Below are 17,647 nucleotides of genomic sequence, written 5' to 3'. Positions count from 1 at the left end.
TTCCCCATAATGTCATATTTTTAACTAAATAAAACCCCCAATTGTCAGATTTCCTGCCCCCTTTCCTCCTCATATGTAAAATGTATAAGACAGATGGTTGCGGCAGGAAAGGGTAGGGGGTTGAAACCTTTCACTTAAGCATCTTTTGCATGACATCAGCAGTACCCTGCATAAAACAGTCAGATTGTTGGGTCAGATGAGCTCAGACTTGCTACCATCAGGTAAACATAAAATATTCAAGTTACTTGACCTTCATGCCCTTTCTGCTGAAGAAATCAGGTGTTTCTGCCTTACCACAGTGTACAACAACTTTGGAATTAGTGCATTCTTTTCTAAAGGATAGGATTTCCAAAATATAACGGCAAATTGTTCATGAGTCGTGGTCTCCGTGTATGGTGTTGAATACATCGGTAAAACAAATGTCTGTCCTGGTTGTGGTTAAGTGGCCGAACTTAGCAGCATGTCAGCCATGGCAAATGCTAGATAATGTGTATGAAAGGGTTTATAAATCCTTGGATGTTTGGAGCTGTGATTTACCAAGGACCTAGACAACAGTCAACAAATTCTGCCCATCTTTACTGATTGAGTGTCTGCAAATGTGGAGGTCTGTTGTGCACATGGTATGGATATGTCTGCATGAGGGCTGTAAATTACAGCTCATGGTTTCATTTTTGGTTTAGTGATTGACGTGTGAAAGGAGGGGGCCCTGCAACAAAGCCCACGCCAGCAATTTAACCCACATAAATACCACTGTCACTTGTATCCTCTCACACACATAAACACAAACTCATTGGATAGTATCACAAGTGAACATAAGACAATGGCATTTGTCTGCTATGGATGATCATGAATGTTAATTTTGATGTCCCTTAGGCTATGTTAATCATCCTTTGAGTTTAAACCATGCCTGTAATCTAACATTGTTACTTGTCTTAACTTCTACCTCTGCTGACTGCCTTTAGGCTTTCACATTGCCAAAGATGTGAAGGCAACTGTTATAATTTTACAGTCTAAATGTGTTACTGGAAATTGACTAGAAGAGGGATGTGATTGAAAATTCTGCATAATCCTGCCTAATCCTTTTTATTAGGTAACAATAATTCAGACAAAAAGCAATTATTTCAGTTTTCCCTGTACCTTAAATTTCACTTTTGGCCTGGCTAGAGTTGTGTGTTAATTGGGATTCCTTCTCATATCTACATATTTTAACCTGATCAAAGACTTGTATTTCTTTTTGTTACAGGAGACTCTCCAGCAACTGGTGATGATGCCTTTACCAAATGTACTGGTGCTAGGCAGGAACCCTCTGTCTGGTAAGTAACAATACACTTAACAGCATCATTACACAGAGCAATATATTCACCAATCAAAAATGATTTCTACCTGCTTAAGAAATACCTCGGATTAAATTTGAACAGAAATCATGCCGTGATTGTTTATACTAGGGTGTAACGATCCATTGATGTGGATATATACATAGATTGATTTATCAAAGATTCAGTCAAATCAATGCAAAGTCAAACCATTTATCTTCATTGTAATCTTTAGGATGTGTCTTTCATGGTAGACGTAATGTTGTCCAAGGTATCAGTATCATATATCGCATCTTATTGTGTCTTATTGTATTTGTTTATATATTAATTTGTTCATTTGATTGGGATTCCCATTAGGTGTACCTTAGAGCATTGGTTCTCAACTGGTCCCAACCCACCAGTTTGAGAACCAGTGCTCTTGGTAGAAGTCCAAACTGCCTTATTTTTCTTTAAAAACATTTCAGTATCATTGGAAAATGTAAGTATTTAGGGCGCGATTAGTAATTATCGAGGTAGTGGTGGATCCTGATGCTTAATCAGTTGAGAATCACTGCTTTAGAGCACGGCTGCTCTTCCTGGGATCCATATGTTGTGTTGTGCTGTGCTGTGTTGTATATCGTCACCCTAGTCCATACTTCCCGTTGTTAGCTTTATATTTGACCATATAGACCACAACAGGCAAAATCTGCAGACATCTGGATTGTTCAAGTAATTGTCCCTTTCCGTGGCAGAGCCTTGACCTGCTGAACCCAGCCATGCTATTTGATATGTCTGAGCAGCAGCCTCCAAGCAACAGTAGTGCAGTGTCAAGTGTTAGCAGTTCTTAAAAAAACATTTTGAATCAACTTGACCTCTGCAGCCCCAAGAGCCACTCAATACCTTTGTGTGACCTTGATGATGCCAGGAGAGAAGATAATAAGTAGCAGGCCCATTTAAGACATTGTGTTTTTGTTGTGAAAATAATAGCTTGATATAAATTAAAGAACTGTGGGGTGAAAAAAAGTTACTAGTTTTGCCTGATGAAACTTTTAAACACAGCCCCTATGGCAAGACTTGGTTAAAACTGCTACAATTCATGTTTTGAATATTGTTATTGGAAGTGTCCTCACAAATATTCATAGCATATGTGCTTTGTGTTCAGTTCTGTAACTGTTATCAGCTTTCTAGAGAATGGTTTTCAGGCTCAGCTGGCAGAGCATGTTGAAAGATATCTACTAACCTTAAAAGCAGATGATGTCCCTTCTAAAACCCCGGTTCTCCCCCAGCTGCTTTTGTTAGAATTTCAACACAGGTATTGCTATTATTTTGAGGTTTTCAACACTTTTCAATGGTCCTTTAATAAAACCTTTAAATAATTCACACACTCAAGCATGCATGAGGGGTAAATAAATGAACAATGAGAGGCTGCAGTAAGTACACACGTTCTACACCAAAGGCTTTCATTGATTGGCAGGGGTCAGGACAGTGCTAGTTGTTCTTACCCTAAAGTAAGTCAATAAACAGGCTATCTGTGTATGAAAAAGGGCTGAAGTAACAATTAGTACAAGTTTTAATCATTTTATAACCATCAATTACTTTGCCCCTTGTTAAATAATACTCAAATTTTATCAAATGAAATATTCAACATGTTTTTCAATCACTTTGGATTAATACTTCATTTCTCTTCAACAGCCTTGTTTTAGCATTACATTCTTTCCTTTAAATTCTTCTTCCTGAAGTGAATCAACATGAACATGAAGAACATGAATCACTTGATGCCATTTAATCAGGTGCAGAGGACTAATGTTTCAGTCAAACCTTCTGATATCAACCTGTTTGACTCTGATGAAGACACAGTGCGCGTCGAAATGTTAGTCCTCTGCACCAGATTAAACGGCATCAAGTGATTTTTGTGCTCCAATTTCTTCCTTGGATTTACCTGTTAGGTAGATCCATTGAAACACCCTTGTATGGAATAGAATGCCTTCATTGTCAGTCTTCATTGACCTAAACAAGTTGCTGTGCTTCTCCATAACAAAAAGCAAAGAAGGAAATACAACAGATTCAGTCATGTACATATTTTAAATACTGTATTAAACATGGCAGAAATGGATATTAAGTGACTACTTAAGTAGACACAAGGCCGACATGAATAGAGTGTTGCTCAAAGCAAGTGGCCCAGGGCAGGCATAAAACATTACACTGCATTCCTCAGGGTTTTTTTGCCCTTTACCCTGTAGCTGGTCAGATAATCATTAAGTCAGTCTGACCAGTGGTGGCTGTGGAGTCTGGCTATCTGGCTCAGCGGCTGCCAGCTGAAAGTCATTGGCCATGTGGCTTTTATTGTGTTCTCATTAGGGGGCAGGGGATGACTGTGTGTGTGAGTGCATGCACGTGTTTGCATTTAGTGGCAGTTGGGGGAGGGGAGTCTCCAAAACAGTCAACACTGGGAAACACTGTAGTGCTCCCATGTTCTGGTTTGCCTCAGCCTCAGTTTTCGAGTTGTCACGATACCACAGTTTAGCTTTTTAATTCCATATATTAAAAATCAGCAACAGTACCGATACCTTTTTTTAATGCTAGAAAAATTATTTTGTAGACGGCCAACACGGGTTAATTTATTTTTGTTCATTTCCAGTCTGCACATTAGAAATGGTCACTGAATATTATACCCAAAATAAAGTATTTCCTCTAATTTTCATATATAATTAAGAAGAAGTACATGCCTTATGCTGCATTTTGTAATATCTAATAATTCTTATTTTGGCCGTTTTATGGGGCTGTGTGTGCGGAGAGGTAAAATTTTCTTTAGTTTTTGGATGATCTTCCTTTTGCTCTCTGCTGGTACTGGAAAGGATTGAAGTGTCAAATTTTGACAACTGTACTTCCCTGTTTTCAAATGCACTGTGAGATAACCATGCACATACAAGCCTGTGGATTTGCTGTCATCTTCTTTTTTTCCGTACAACTTATTGCTTCTTCACTAATTACCTGAAAAAGTCTATTTTTTTCAACAGTCAAAATACATTCCTGCCAAAAAACAAATACTGCACAGCTGTCTGAGTTGATGTACTGAAATTGCTAGTGCAATCAAGATTTTGAAAATCCTTCTACAATATAAATAACTCTGGAATCATTTTACATCTTGGAATGACAATAGTCAAAACATAGTTTAAAACTACCTGATATTAAACAGAAAGCAAACAGAAAGCTGTTGACAGATTACAGAAAGCATAAAATGGAGGTCTTGACAGTTGTATATGTTTGTGAGTCTTAAGGATTACATTTAAAAAAGTCATTTTTTTAGCTGAACAATTCTAAAATGTTCTGTGCATTGACAAGTTTTCATAGTGTTTACACAGTCTATTTTCATATTGTTGTGGTGTCAGGTGTCTTGATAAGATGTATTATGATGTTCAGAACTCTGTGTTTGTGCATGTGCTAGGTTACCTGAAAGGTAAGGACAGTTCAACATTATGAATGAACTGAATGAAACACCTATTTGACCAGTATCATTCTTTTAAATCATGTTTTGACAGTTCTTTGTTTAAAATGCAGATTTGCCCAGCCTTTGTCATCCAGGACACAGACCTTTACTTCTTGGTGAATGTCTTTGATGGAATCTGACACTGTGTAGTTGTGGGGCGAAATACCCGAAAATAATGTGAAATAAAAAGCTTAAGTCATATCTGTCCTGTGCTCAGGAGGATGGGTTGAATGCACTCTGGCATGCCATCAAAGCAATATCAGATTGCTTGTTCCATTTTCCTAACTGACATGTAAGTCATGGAGTCCCCGGTGACTCTATTAATACTGACAGGAGTGCTGAAGCAAATAATTGTACATGCTCTGAAACACAAAGTTTTTCCTCATATACTCTCACATCCTCTCACAGATTAACAATAGCATCACAGGAAGAAGGATTGCTCACAGTCCCTCTGACCTTTTGTTTCCTGAAAAACGGGTAAAGCATGGAGTGGATAAAGGAGGTGGAAAAGGAAGCACAGCTAAGAGAATGCAAACACTCAAGAGGCTCACATGATTTGTCACAGTTTTGAAGGAAGGAAGGGAGAAAGAAAGGATGGCTGTATGCATGCTACAGAGAATAAATGGATGAATGAAGCTAATATGAGAAAAAGAAGACTGTTTAGAGAGATGGGCGGCACCTCCTTGAAGCCCTTCTTGCTACTGCTGGAGGGAGATTCCTCTTTTCTATTTTCAACCCTGCCTCTTTGCCTTCCTTCTTCTCCCTCATTTTCTCCTATTCTATCTATCTTTTCCTTGTGTTGGTGAGGATTTTGCTGTTTTCCCTCTTTCTCCTTCTCTAGATGTATTAATTATTTATTCAGTGAGGTTCCTTATCTCTCCTACATTACTCCAGTAGGTTTGCAGAGCTAAATCCTTTTCGCGACTGGAAAAGGTTTCTACAGATTTAATAGAGTACCACTAAGCCCTGCAGCTGTGGGAATTAAGTTTTATCTGCCTTCATCCTTCAAAGTCAGAATTTGCTCATATTCCCTTTATATTTCGTCTTACACGGTATCATGATTGCTGATGATTCTTATATTTTTAGACTGATTATCTACTATGATGGATATTTTGTGCATATGTGCATGTTTAAGAAAAGTAAAATTGATTTTAAAATAATCATTTCTAATATTGGAGGAATAACATGAAAGAGAAAAAAACTGAGCTTTTCTAACATCCACATCCTTTTATGTCTTTTTGGTTCTTCTCCTAAGAATTTCTCTATAGGTGAAGGTATTTAATAAGATAAATAATGGCTTAGTTTGCATATTTTCTTGTTCACTGCCTGAACTAAAAATGATTGCTTGTTTGCAACAGTAGGCTAAAGTATGATGTTATGGAGTAATAAAGGTCTTTGCTGAGCAGAAGTTTATGTACTGTTACGCTAATACTATGTTAACATTGCTGCTGCAGTATACCAACCTGTTGACATAATCTTTTACTCATTCTGAATTTTCCATCATATGTGGCTGGTAGATAAAATTGATGAAAGTACAAAGCTAGTGTCATGCTACATTGAAGTACAACAAGGCCAACTGAATTTAATGTCATCACCCAAGCATACAAGTGAGAGACGGGCTCAGTTGCTGTGCTCGAGGTGATGATGTTTAATGGTCCCTACAAACACTGTAGTCTTAGTTAGCTGCTTAGCTAGCAACCACCTGTATTAAGATGTGTGACGATATAAAACTAGAAAGTGGGACACTTTTCAGATGTTTTTTATGTTGTAGAAAAAAACATTAAAATCCAATCAGCGTGTGTTCACCACAGGCTTTATTTCAGGAATTTCACCAAATACCTCAAAAAATACAAAGACATCCAGAAGAGAGAGCCGGACATGGTAAAATGCTAGCTCACTTCTGTGTTTAAGGACCACCTGCAGCATTCTATTTTATCAAACCCAGTGATGGATAACACGGTATCCCCAAAAAGTGTAGCTACAATATGTCAGCCGCCCTCTTTGGGCTGGTTGCAGTAAAGGTGGTAGGGATTGATATTACTGATGATGCCTAAGATTTACTTACTTTTTGAAGGAAAATGAAAGTACTAATACAATAATGTCTTAATTAGACCAAAATATTTATTTCAATATTCAGTTTAGTGTAATTCTAAGTCTGGCCCCCACAGCATCTTCAAGACAACTACACAAATGTAGTTGATGACCCCTGCCATAAAACATGAGCTACATCCACTTGCAAATCTGCAGTAAAATCCAAACAGGAGAGAATGGCTGCTGCAAGATTTTACTTTTCCAGCAGTTGTGGAAATGACCTGTTGTTGTCACAGAAAACATCAGAGTGCCAGTCTTTACAGAACAGCATGTCAGCAAGATTTGGTTTGTCCTTTTGAATGAAAGAACTGCAATTACTTTACCCATAATCAATTACTAATTGTCATTAGTAAGATATTGGACTCCCACTTAAAGGATGCTTCACCACGACCGCATGGACACCTCTGTGCTCAATAACAGATTGACTTGTGTAACCATATTGATTGAAGAGAAATGAGAGAAGGGAGACTGATTTGATTGTGTAAAGTTGATGGATGAATGCTGTCAATGGGATGTTTTCTTTTGGCACACTGAGCTTCCTAAGGGAACTGCCTGGTTACATGTTTGTCGTTCTTGAAACTGGTGCTCTACACAGACAGTTATTCACGTTTCAAATCAAAGGCTAAAATCAAAAATAATTATGGCCTGCCTGTGTGCCTGCTGTTTGGCTGGCCCTGCTGTGATGACTGGCTCTTTGAACTGAGAGGCAAACAGACCACCACCCAACACAGAAAACATGCTGTCACTAATCTGGATTTATTATTATTAGAGCCGGACAGTGTTAGCACTAACTACCCCTGGGCCACATGATGAGCTGGCTTATCACACACACACACTGCTCCAATAGGAAGAACGCACAGTCCCAGTATAGAAACAGACTCAGACTCACACAATTTGCATATACCATACGGATTAGTCACTGTAACACACACTCATACACCACCTGGATTACTATTATTCATCCCAATTCTGACAGATGAACTCAGACCTGCTAAGCACTCCAGCAGCTGGTTGTCAGTTTCAGCAGTGTCTGATAATATGTCTTGACAAGTGAAAGAGTACTGGATGCTCCTCCAGTCAGTTCATGACACTGTGCAACACATTGTTGCACTGTAACTAAAGTAAGGATTTTTGGAGAATATCATTAAAACCTAAGAGTTAAGTTCAGGGGTAATTCTGAATATTTGTGTATCCAGACTGAAAAGAAGAAAACTGTGCCATTCAAACCAACAAAATCTTGATAATAGGAGATTCAGTATGTTAAAATATGTTAGAGTAGGCACATTTAAATGACATCATTATCTAACAAGCTTCTATCAATCACCAGATAATTTTTTTCCTGCACACAACTAGCGGTAAAGGGTACCCCCACTATCAGTTAAAATAGTCTGAATTTATTAACAGTGTTTTTTTTTGTTTGTTTTGTTTTTTTGTTTGTTTTATTCCTGTTTAAACAACAAATTGTGACAGAAATAAACAACACAAACCAGTTACAAGAGAGTGATGGACTGGTTCCAAGTGACCTTTTTCTCTGCTTTTCATTGACATTTTAAAGTTGGGCATGCTTTAAGTGGTTTGGCTGTAGTCATAATACTCTGTGTCTTTGTGCTTCTCTCTGTAGAGCAAGGCCTGGAAGAGATGAAGAAACTATTGTTGCTGCTGCTAGGCTGTGCTGTCCAGGTAAGAGTGCAATATGTGTGCTTCTAAATCAGTGTTCAATCAGTTAATCCAGGATCCAACAGCAATCCAAATCCATCATTGCGTGCCTATGCTTTCTGATTTAAATCATCTTTGTGAATCCTTATTGATAAAATGAATTGATCAGCATTGTTATACAGCTAATACTGTTCAATGAACGGTGTAGCAGGCATTTGCAGTCTTGTGACAAAGCCCTATTCAGCTCTTACTTACTACAATTGTAGTGTAAAACTGTACTTGCCTTCACTAGCAGTGTTGTTAAAGGAAAAAGTCATTAATGCTTGTAAATCTGACTGAATTATTAGCACATAAGAAGGCTTACATACAGACTCCAGTCTCGTTTGTATTCCTAAATGCACCTGCTGATTCCAAAAAAACTTTTGCATCAGAGCATGGATTTTGATCTACTAACCTCATCCTAACCTCCACTTAAGCTTTAAACATTACAAAAATGTCTTTTACCCCCCCCATTACAGTGTGAGAATAAGGAAGACTACATCGAGCGTATCCAGACTCTGGACTTTGACACCAAAGCTGCTATCGCATCCCACATTCAAGAGGTACTTTTACTCAAAAGTAAATAAAGCTAGGGAAAAAAATTAGTTTTGTTTCCTTTATGATCAGTCATTTTAAGCTCAGAGTGCTTGTGAGGTTGAATTTTAAGGAAATGTCTAACAAGGTATTAGGAATGCTAACTTTTGATTGCAGAAATTAATTTCAACACAGCTTGGTATTAATGGTTTAATGTTTCTTTTAGGTGACTCACAATCAGGAGAACGTAGTGGACCTGCAGTGGTTAGAAGGTGGGGAAATGCCTCCAGAGGACACAGAAAGCCTCTCCAGAAACCTGGCTTTTCACCTTAAACGCCTGGTGGACGAGAGAGACACACAGTTGGAAGTAATGACACACTTTAATAAAGCTTTGTGTGTGTTTGACCAGTTTTTGTGTGTGTTTATTGAGCTGTGCTGGGATTTCCTGGAACAACATGCCAATAAGACTAAAGTATTACTTTTAATATAACAGCACAACTTCAAAGCTTTTTTCATACCCTGTTTTTTTCAGAGGCATTGTTAATAGTGTGGTTACTAGTGCTTATAGTGTACTTGTATATGTGTCTTTCAGTTCTACCAACAAAATTTTCTAATGGAATGAGGGAAAACTTCTACCCAGCTTAGGTGGAAACTTTTCTCTTTTTATGCTGTAACCACAAGAGAGCAGCCTCAGGAAGGAAGGGTTGAAACTGTTAACTGTCTCATGGATGTGGTGTGTGTGCGTGCCTGGGTGTGTGTGTGTGTATTTGCATACATTTCTATGGAAGTTTGACTTAGTTTATACTTCATTAAATGAGTTTCCAACCCGTGGATGCAGATGCCCACCACAGATGTAACTGACGCTTGTGTGTTTGTGTATGTCAGGGGTTCTAATAGCCTCCAGATTATCATTGTGTTGCCCAGCCGCTCTCAATTAAAATCCCATTTCCTCTCACGGACCATAGATCAAAAAAGGCTGTCTGTGGAACAGAGGATCTGTTTCTTTGCCCTATTGCATGTGTTTCTTGCTTTGGGTAATGTGGTGCCCTTGAAGAATCCATGGATCTGCTATAGTTGTTAATTCTTTTGTATTTATTCAAATTACACAAACAAAGTTTTGCTCTATTTTGTGTGTATTCACGCTTTTTAAATCTGGCTTTGAGGAGTCAGATGTTTACTCACATAGACTGACTTCTGCTAAAGCCCCCTTGAACTCTTGTCCACTTGATGCCCTTTTTCCCTCTTTCCATTCAGACTATAGTGGAGCTAACTCAGGAGAGAGACTGCGTGCAGTTGTCTCCTCTGGCTCCCTGTCCAACCCAGTCTCCTGGTGACTCCCCTAGTATGAGGAGGACTGAAAGCCGACAGCACCTCTCTGTGGAGTTGGCTGATGCCAAGGCCAAAATCAGACGCCTTCGACAGGAACTGTGAGTGCCCTGGCTTTATCTGCTACATACGTTTTTACTGAAATAGGGTAAAGAGGTAAAAAAAAAAAATTGCTTTTTTGTCTGTTCAGGCATGTTAGATTGCCCTTAAAAGCTGGAGAATTACAGTAAAAAACTTGTTCTTTGTAATAAGACGGAGAATTATTGACTGTTTAGCTGAGGTACCCAATATTGCTTCTCTTTTGTCATGTGTGTCAGTTTGAAATGGAAAAATAAATTTGCTATGAGTTTGTTGTTTATCGTCAGCTTTATGTTAACTAAGTTTGAATGACCTTACTAAAGCCTCAAATGCAAGCTAACAGTACAATTAGGTTACAGAGACCAGCAACCGATTTCAACAGTACATCTTCATTACTCAATCAAATCCAGCTAGTCTGATGCTCAACTATAATCCAAAAAAACTGGCATATGCTCACTACTAGTCCTGTGCCATACCACATCATCCTTGATACCAGTTAAATTTTTATGATTTAGTATCACATCACAATATCTATGATAAATCCCTGTTATTAACACCCGCTAAGCGCCAAATGTAGGTAGATTTTCCATTTTCTGATTTGAAACAATTCAGCCAAGAAGAGTGTTATTGCTGCCAAGGGTGGCACAACCAGTTATTAGGTTCAGGGGGCAATTATTTTTTCACATAGGGCCAGATAGGTTTGGATTTTTTTCCCTTAATAAATAAACTCATCATTTAGAAACAGCATTTTGTATTTACTTGTGTTGTCTTTATGAGATATTGAAACTGGTTTGATGTTCCAAAACATTTAAGTGTGATAAACATTGCAAAAAAGTCAGGAATCAGAAAGGGGGCAAATACTTTTCATGGCACTGTATGCGTGACATGAAAACACTCTATATCATTAGGGCAGATCAGCCTAAATAATCTGCTTGGTCGGTGTATTTTGCGATCCACTTGCCACTTGGACTTAGAAGTCAAAAAATCAATTTAGGACCCTGACAGATGTGATGATGCATTTACATTTCCTCACATGATACAAACCCAACAACAACAGCACATCCTAAACATGTCTGAGGTTGAGAGCAGCTGATCAGCCTATTTAAATAAAGAGAATCTACATGAGGTCAGATGTCTAACAAAACAGTACTTCTACAGTACTTCTGCTGCACATTGTAGCAATAGATTTACACTGTGAATTTGGTAGTCTCATCAATAACAGTAGCTTGTTAAAAAAGAAGGATGAAAAATGCCCTATGTTTTATCTGCTCTTGTAAATGCTGTTGCCTTCAAACTGCAATCTCCAGTATAATGCTCAACATTTTTCTCTATCCTCATATATGTTGTTATTGCAAACTCCCTTGAAATATTGTGATCTTATTTTGAGGCTGTATATTGCTCCCACTACTGTGAACCTTAGTGAAGCGTTTTAAAACTTCTGACTTTTTTAACGTGTCATACTCTCTTGGCAGATAAAGGTTTAAAGAACAAGACAATCTAGCTAAAAGTTAAGTAACCTTCTCTTAGGTGAGAAAGTATTTTAATTTTGCATACTAATAACATCTGATGTTACAGACTGTCGGGTGTCATGGGGGTAGATTCTTACTGAATACTTCATCTGGTGAAATAAGAAAGCCATCATGACTATCCTAGTCATTTTTAAGATCAAGTCCTAATTGTAAAGAAACTTGGATAGGATTTACATGGTCTCTGTCCAGCCAGATCACACAAATCCAAATTGAAGTCCACCATCATCTCAATAGCATTAAAACGAAACAACCACTGCATATCAAGAAAACGTCTGACTTTTGTCTGAGCTGTTTAATTGACACAAAAACATGCCAAACTTGGAGCCTAAGATAATATGTGAATGCTTGTGTTCAAGCCCTGTATTTTGCAGAAGATATTGTGTTACCTTTGTTGAATAGGCACGACCATGTGTGAAGGATGAATGTAAACACAAGCTATGGTTTTTCAACAACTGGCCATGACTCAGGATGATAAAGTGCAGGTCACCCTCTGCTTGGTCTCATAAAAATAGTGCAAAGCACTTCTGCTTTTCTTGAGAGAACCTAAACTCAATCACAGTGACTCTTGTGTTAAAGGTCTGACATGCATCACACTAGACATCTGTTTTTATTCGTTTGACCTACATATGAACATTTCCTGAGCAGATCTAAATAGTGCTACAGAAAAACATCCAACAAGCCTGTGAGTTGTTTTGTTTGTTGGTTGCCATGGTTTTGTGTACTTTGTACTGCAATCTGTGGCCATCACATGAAAATATCTGTCCATCACAGAAGAGGAACAAAAAGCTTTGATTCTGTCCATGAAGAAGTGTTCTGGTCACATGGTTTAAATGTTTGCTCTGAGGCATCAGAGGAGTGTGCTTGTGTCTGGATGCATGCACAGATATCGTCTCTATTTGCAAACTTAGATGTGCCTTTTTACAGTTGGGCCTAGTGGTGTGTGTGCGAGTCTATTTGGGGTGTGTGTGTGTCTAAAGGAGACCAGGTCAGAGCCTGGGGTTATGGTTCAGTATTGCTGTAGTGGTCTGTTTGTTAATTTTTCTCTTTAGCTACTGTGTCTTGGCTGTTTTTTCTCAATCTGTTCAGTCCCAGACACACTCTGAGTTTAAAGGTCACATATTTAACCCCTTTAAGACAAGTTTATATTGGTCTCAGAGGTCCCCAAAACATGCCTGTGAAGTTTGTTGATGAAAAAAACACTTAAGTATTGGATTTTTGCATGTCTGAAAAGCCCTCTGTTTCAGCCCTGCTCAGAACAAGCTGTTTCTGTCTGTGACAATAATTTTGTTTAGGGGTGGGGGAGAAATAGATTCAGCATAGTATCGCGATATTTTGTCTGGTGATATATTGTATCATCTCGTCCACCAAGTATAGATTTTTTTCAAATGAATTGCTAATAAGAACTGAAGTCTATGATAATGGAAAAATAAAATCAATTATTTGTCCAGTGAGATCGGCAGAGGTGACGGTCATAGAGCAGGAGAAAAGTTAGTACAACAAACAAGGCAGCACCAGGGGAAGGACTTCAGAAATAAAAGCAGGCCACAAATGAGATAGACATGACATATGAGGTTTGCAAGCAGTGCTACATGAAAATAAAATACTGCGGAAATACGACAAACACTAGGGCAAGACGAATGCAGAATTAGCTACACAGTTAAAAACATGGTTTATATCGCAGTATATAGTATCGCAATACTCATTGCATTGCAAATGTTTAAAACTGCAATAATATCCAGTCGTGACCCAAGTATCATGAAAATATTGTATTGTGGGGCCATGAGTGATTCCCAACCCTAGTTTTGTCATGTGCCGTAAATGTTTGTGTTTCTTTTTGTATTTCTGCAACAAGAGCACATCACCAGTGCTTAAAAATAGTTTATTTGTTTTTATATTATTATTTTGTTTTTTCTTATTTTTATGTATTGCTTTTCCTTTGTGTTCTGAAGGAAAAGAATGTATTTGATGTAGATGTTGCAAAATCACTGAGTAATCTTGTTTAACAATCATGATCTCAATATCAGTCAAACAAACATAATTATCATTTTTGCCATAATTGAACAGCCCTACTTATTACTCATCAATGTAGTGCCCTCTCCACACTGATGAAATAAAGGTGAACATTTCATGAAGGGACCACCTCACAAAATCCCTCAGCACTTGTCACGTTGGAGCTACAGTAGCAGTTCAGTTTTGCTATTGTAAGCATTAGCTAGCTTGTTATCACATGGCTAATGTTTCTGTGTTGGGCCACATGCTTGTGCAAGTATACTTGCTTTAGCTATTTAGGCTCAAAACAGGAGTTAATAAGCTCCATCTAGTGCAAGCAATGTCTAAATAAACTCACTGAAGAGGCTGAAGTGAATTGCACTGATAACAATTTTCTTTGTACCCAGATAAAAAGGGATAGCAAGACGGAGCCCAAATAATCCAGGCTGATGCACCTTCACTGGTCTGTCTGTCCTGTATGTAGGGTACTCTCTGTTTCTGCTGTGTGACACTGGATGGCATTGTAAAGATTATTGTAATTTTGTGCAGGATTTTCTGTAGAGATACAAAATATTGGAATTTTTCCAAAACCAATATGCTTATGTTCAAAAAATATTTTAGCTGATCTTTAAATGGATGTAAGATGTAATACTTCTGTCCTCAAAACATACATTTTAAAGTTTGAGGATGAAAAAGTTAACAAATTTCAGTCCTTAAAACACACTTTAAAGTGTAAGGAATGATAATGAATAAAGAAAAGACTTAAGCTGATGTAGTCCCTTGGTCCAGCCCAAACTTCCCCTAACGTACTTGATCATAAAGCCAATTTTTACAGCTGATATTGGCTTGTTTATATAGCCAAAATATTGGCTATATATATCATTAATATTGTACATCCCTAATTGTCTCGTATGACATGTGCCAGTCATAATGGTAGAACATCTCTTCCTTTTTCTTATCTGTTAGGCTAAATGACAGACAACATTCAGCGTTTTCACTCAACATTTGAAAATCATGTAAAAGTTTAGAAAAAAAAATCTGTAAAAAACCTTTTGTAAATGCTGAATAATGTTAATTATCTGTTGTGGCAAATGGTTAAAAAGCATAACAAACTACATCTTAGTTTATGCATGGTATGATTTAAGCATGGCTGAACAGAAACCTTTACTATAGCAGTGACTAATTATTAACCTTTTACCATTTAGACTCTAAGTTTTGAGTTGGACATTTAAAACTAATTTGATTGTCAGTAGATGATTTACAAATTCAAACTAAGCCTCTGAGATACTTTGAAGGAATCTTGTTCTAGCTCAAAAAGGTGATCCCTACTCTTCATGTGCACAGTCTCTGCGCTGGGTTCACACTGATCACACATTTTTATAGTGGGGTAGTAGCACTAAAAATACATCTTTAAGACACAGTCTCATTCCCCTTTTCCTTTAGAAACTATTTTAATTTACAAAAAGATACAGATGAAATATTTGATAATGTGGACACAGATGCTGTGACTGTATGACCACTTAGTCTTGAATAAAATGAGGAAAAACAGTTACTCTGAGACCTTGGTCTTTTAAGTATAGCATACAAGTGTCTGTGTCTGTGCCTGCGCAGATGCATTGTGGGCCAAACCATTAACATAAGCAGCAGAGCCAGCTGCATTCATAATATGAGCCCAAAGCTAATCTGTTACGCTAGAGTTGACAGGTGTTTGTAATCTGGAGATGGGGAGGTGAGGGGAGGAAGGGGAAGGGGGGCTGTCTGATGAAACCAAAACAGAAATGGGTAAAGGAAAGCCCTGAATGCATGTTGTCTCTAACTTCCCGCTTATTTTTAGCTTTGTGATAAAAGATGCATAGATATAATGGGAGAGGAATATATTTTCAAAGGGACTAATCATGCATGCCTTATTTTGCACTAACAAGAGTTCAAAAGGTGTCTGCAGAAATTGTTTTGTGTCTTCAGCTTACTTTTTAGTAACCCTTTTTAGTGTGTTAATGTTTCAAAATTAGCATGATAGTTGATGAATAAGCAAGAAAATAAATCCAAGATACTCTCTTCAAACATTAAAAATGCCTTTATTTTCATGGCATGGTCACAAATAGGCCTTAAGGTCTCTAAGATCAATTTGTGACCATGCCATGAAAATAAAGGCATTTTAATGTGCTTTGGAGGTTTTTTTTTTTTTTTTGCTTATTTATTAACTAAGATATTCCTTTATTAGTCCCACAAGGGGGAATTCCAAAAAATGGGGTGCATTGTTACGCTTTGTCTCGAACTCGGAAGCCTGGGATCGAGAGACGAGTGGCATAGCCACCCAGCCACTTTGATTGTGGCTCAATGAATCCCGTTGCCAAAGAGCACCTCAAACTAACTTTTGAGCCCATGAGGCACTCCTTTCTATATTATTTTTTTATTAGCATGACAGTTGTTGATCACTTATTATAGTCACAGCAGCATTAATTTTTGCCATACATCTTTTCTACCAGTAGAAACGAATGATCAAAAAGATAGAAAACTGAAGTTTATCTCTCACCTCCTTAGAAATACAAACCAAAAACTCTTTAAGGATTTCTTTTTTATGTCTACAGCTGACTCCTCTATTCAGCTCGGTCATATATGTCAATACTATAACACAGTTTTATGTTCTACTTAAACTCTGCTCATAGTTGCTTTACTACCCCACTTCTAAAAAAGTTGGGGCACTGTATGAAATGTAAATTAAAACAATGTGATGATTTGGAAATCTTAGAAATCCATATTTTATTCACAATAGAACACAAACAACAAATCAGATTTTGACACTGAGACATTTACCATTTCATAAAAAAAAATATTAGCTCGTTTTGAATTTGGTGGCACCAACACATCTTAAAGTAGGGACAGGGCCATGTTTACCATTGTGTAGCATCCCCCTTCTTTAAGAAACAGTCTGTAAATGTCTGGGAAGTGGGGAGACTCTGTGGTGTTTTGGAAGAGGAATGCTGTCCCATTCTTTTTTGATGTATGATTCTAGCTGTTCAACAGTCCTGGAACTTCTTTGCTGGGTTTTTTATTTTAAGATGTGCTAAATGTTTTCTTTTTGTCAAAGGTCTGGACTGTATGCTGGCCAGTTCGGCACCTAGACTCTTCTACTGAGAAGCCACACTGTTGTGCTGGATGTAGTATGTGGTTTAACATTATCTTGCTGAAATATACAAGGCCTCCCCTTAAAGAGATGATGTCTGGATGAGACCATATAGTGCTCTAAAACTGTTAGATACTTTTTTCAACATTGATAGTGTCTTTCCAGATGTGAAAGCTGCCCAAGCCATAACACTAATGCAACCCCATACCATCGGAGATGCAGGCTTTTGAACTGTGCTCTGATAATAAGCTGGATGGTTCCTCTCCTCTTTAGTCTGCAGGACATGACATATGTGGTTTTCAAACAAAAATAAAAATGAAAATAAGATCAAATTAATTCAATTGGATTGATCTGACCACAGAACAGTTTTCCATTTTGCCTCAGTCCATTTTAAATGAGCTTTGGACCAGAAAAGTCTGCAACAATTGTGGATCATGGCCTCATCTTTGCATGATACAGCTTTAACTTGCTTTTATGGATGGAACAACCAACTGTGTTTTAG

General features: G+C 37.8%; 1 protein-coding gene across 7 annotated transcripts in view; it reads left to right on the top strand.

The window, feature by feature from the left end:
- LOC121510878 (girdin-like) overlaps positions 1-17,647 on the top strand; it is an 82,013-nt gene that overhangs the window by 35,142 nt on the left and 29,224 nt on the right. For all 7 annotated transcript variants that reach the window (XM_041789203.1, XM_041789201.1, XM_041789204.1 and 4 more), the window contains exons 4-8: positions 1,244-1,313; positions 8,492-8,550; positions 9,045-9,128; positions 9,326-9,466; positions 10,354-10,526. In XM_041789203.1, coding sequence (XP_041645137.1) covers positions 1,244-1,313; positions 8,492-8,550; positions 9,045-9,128; positions 9,326-9,466; positions 10,354-10,526 — 527 coding nt within the window. The remainder of the gene's footprint in view (positions 1-1,243; positions 1,314-8,491; positions 8,551-9,044; positions 9,129-9,325; positions 9,467-10,353; positions 10,527-17,647) is intronic.

The sequence above is a fragment of the Cheilinus undulatus genome, linkage group 6 (assembly GCF_018320785.1).
Source record: "Cheilinus undulatus linkage group 6, ASM1832078v1, whole genome shotgun sequence".
NCBI classification, from domain to species: domain Eukaryota; kingdom Metazoa; phylum Chordata; class Actinopteri; order Labriformes; family Labridae; genus Cheilinus; species Cheilinus undulatus.
The sequence above is the reverse complement of the archived record's forward strand: the minus strand, read 5'-3'. Positions and strand labels throughout refer to the sequence as shown.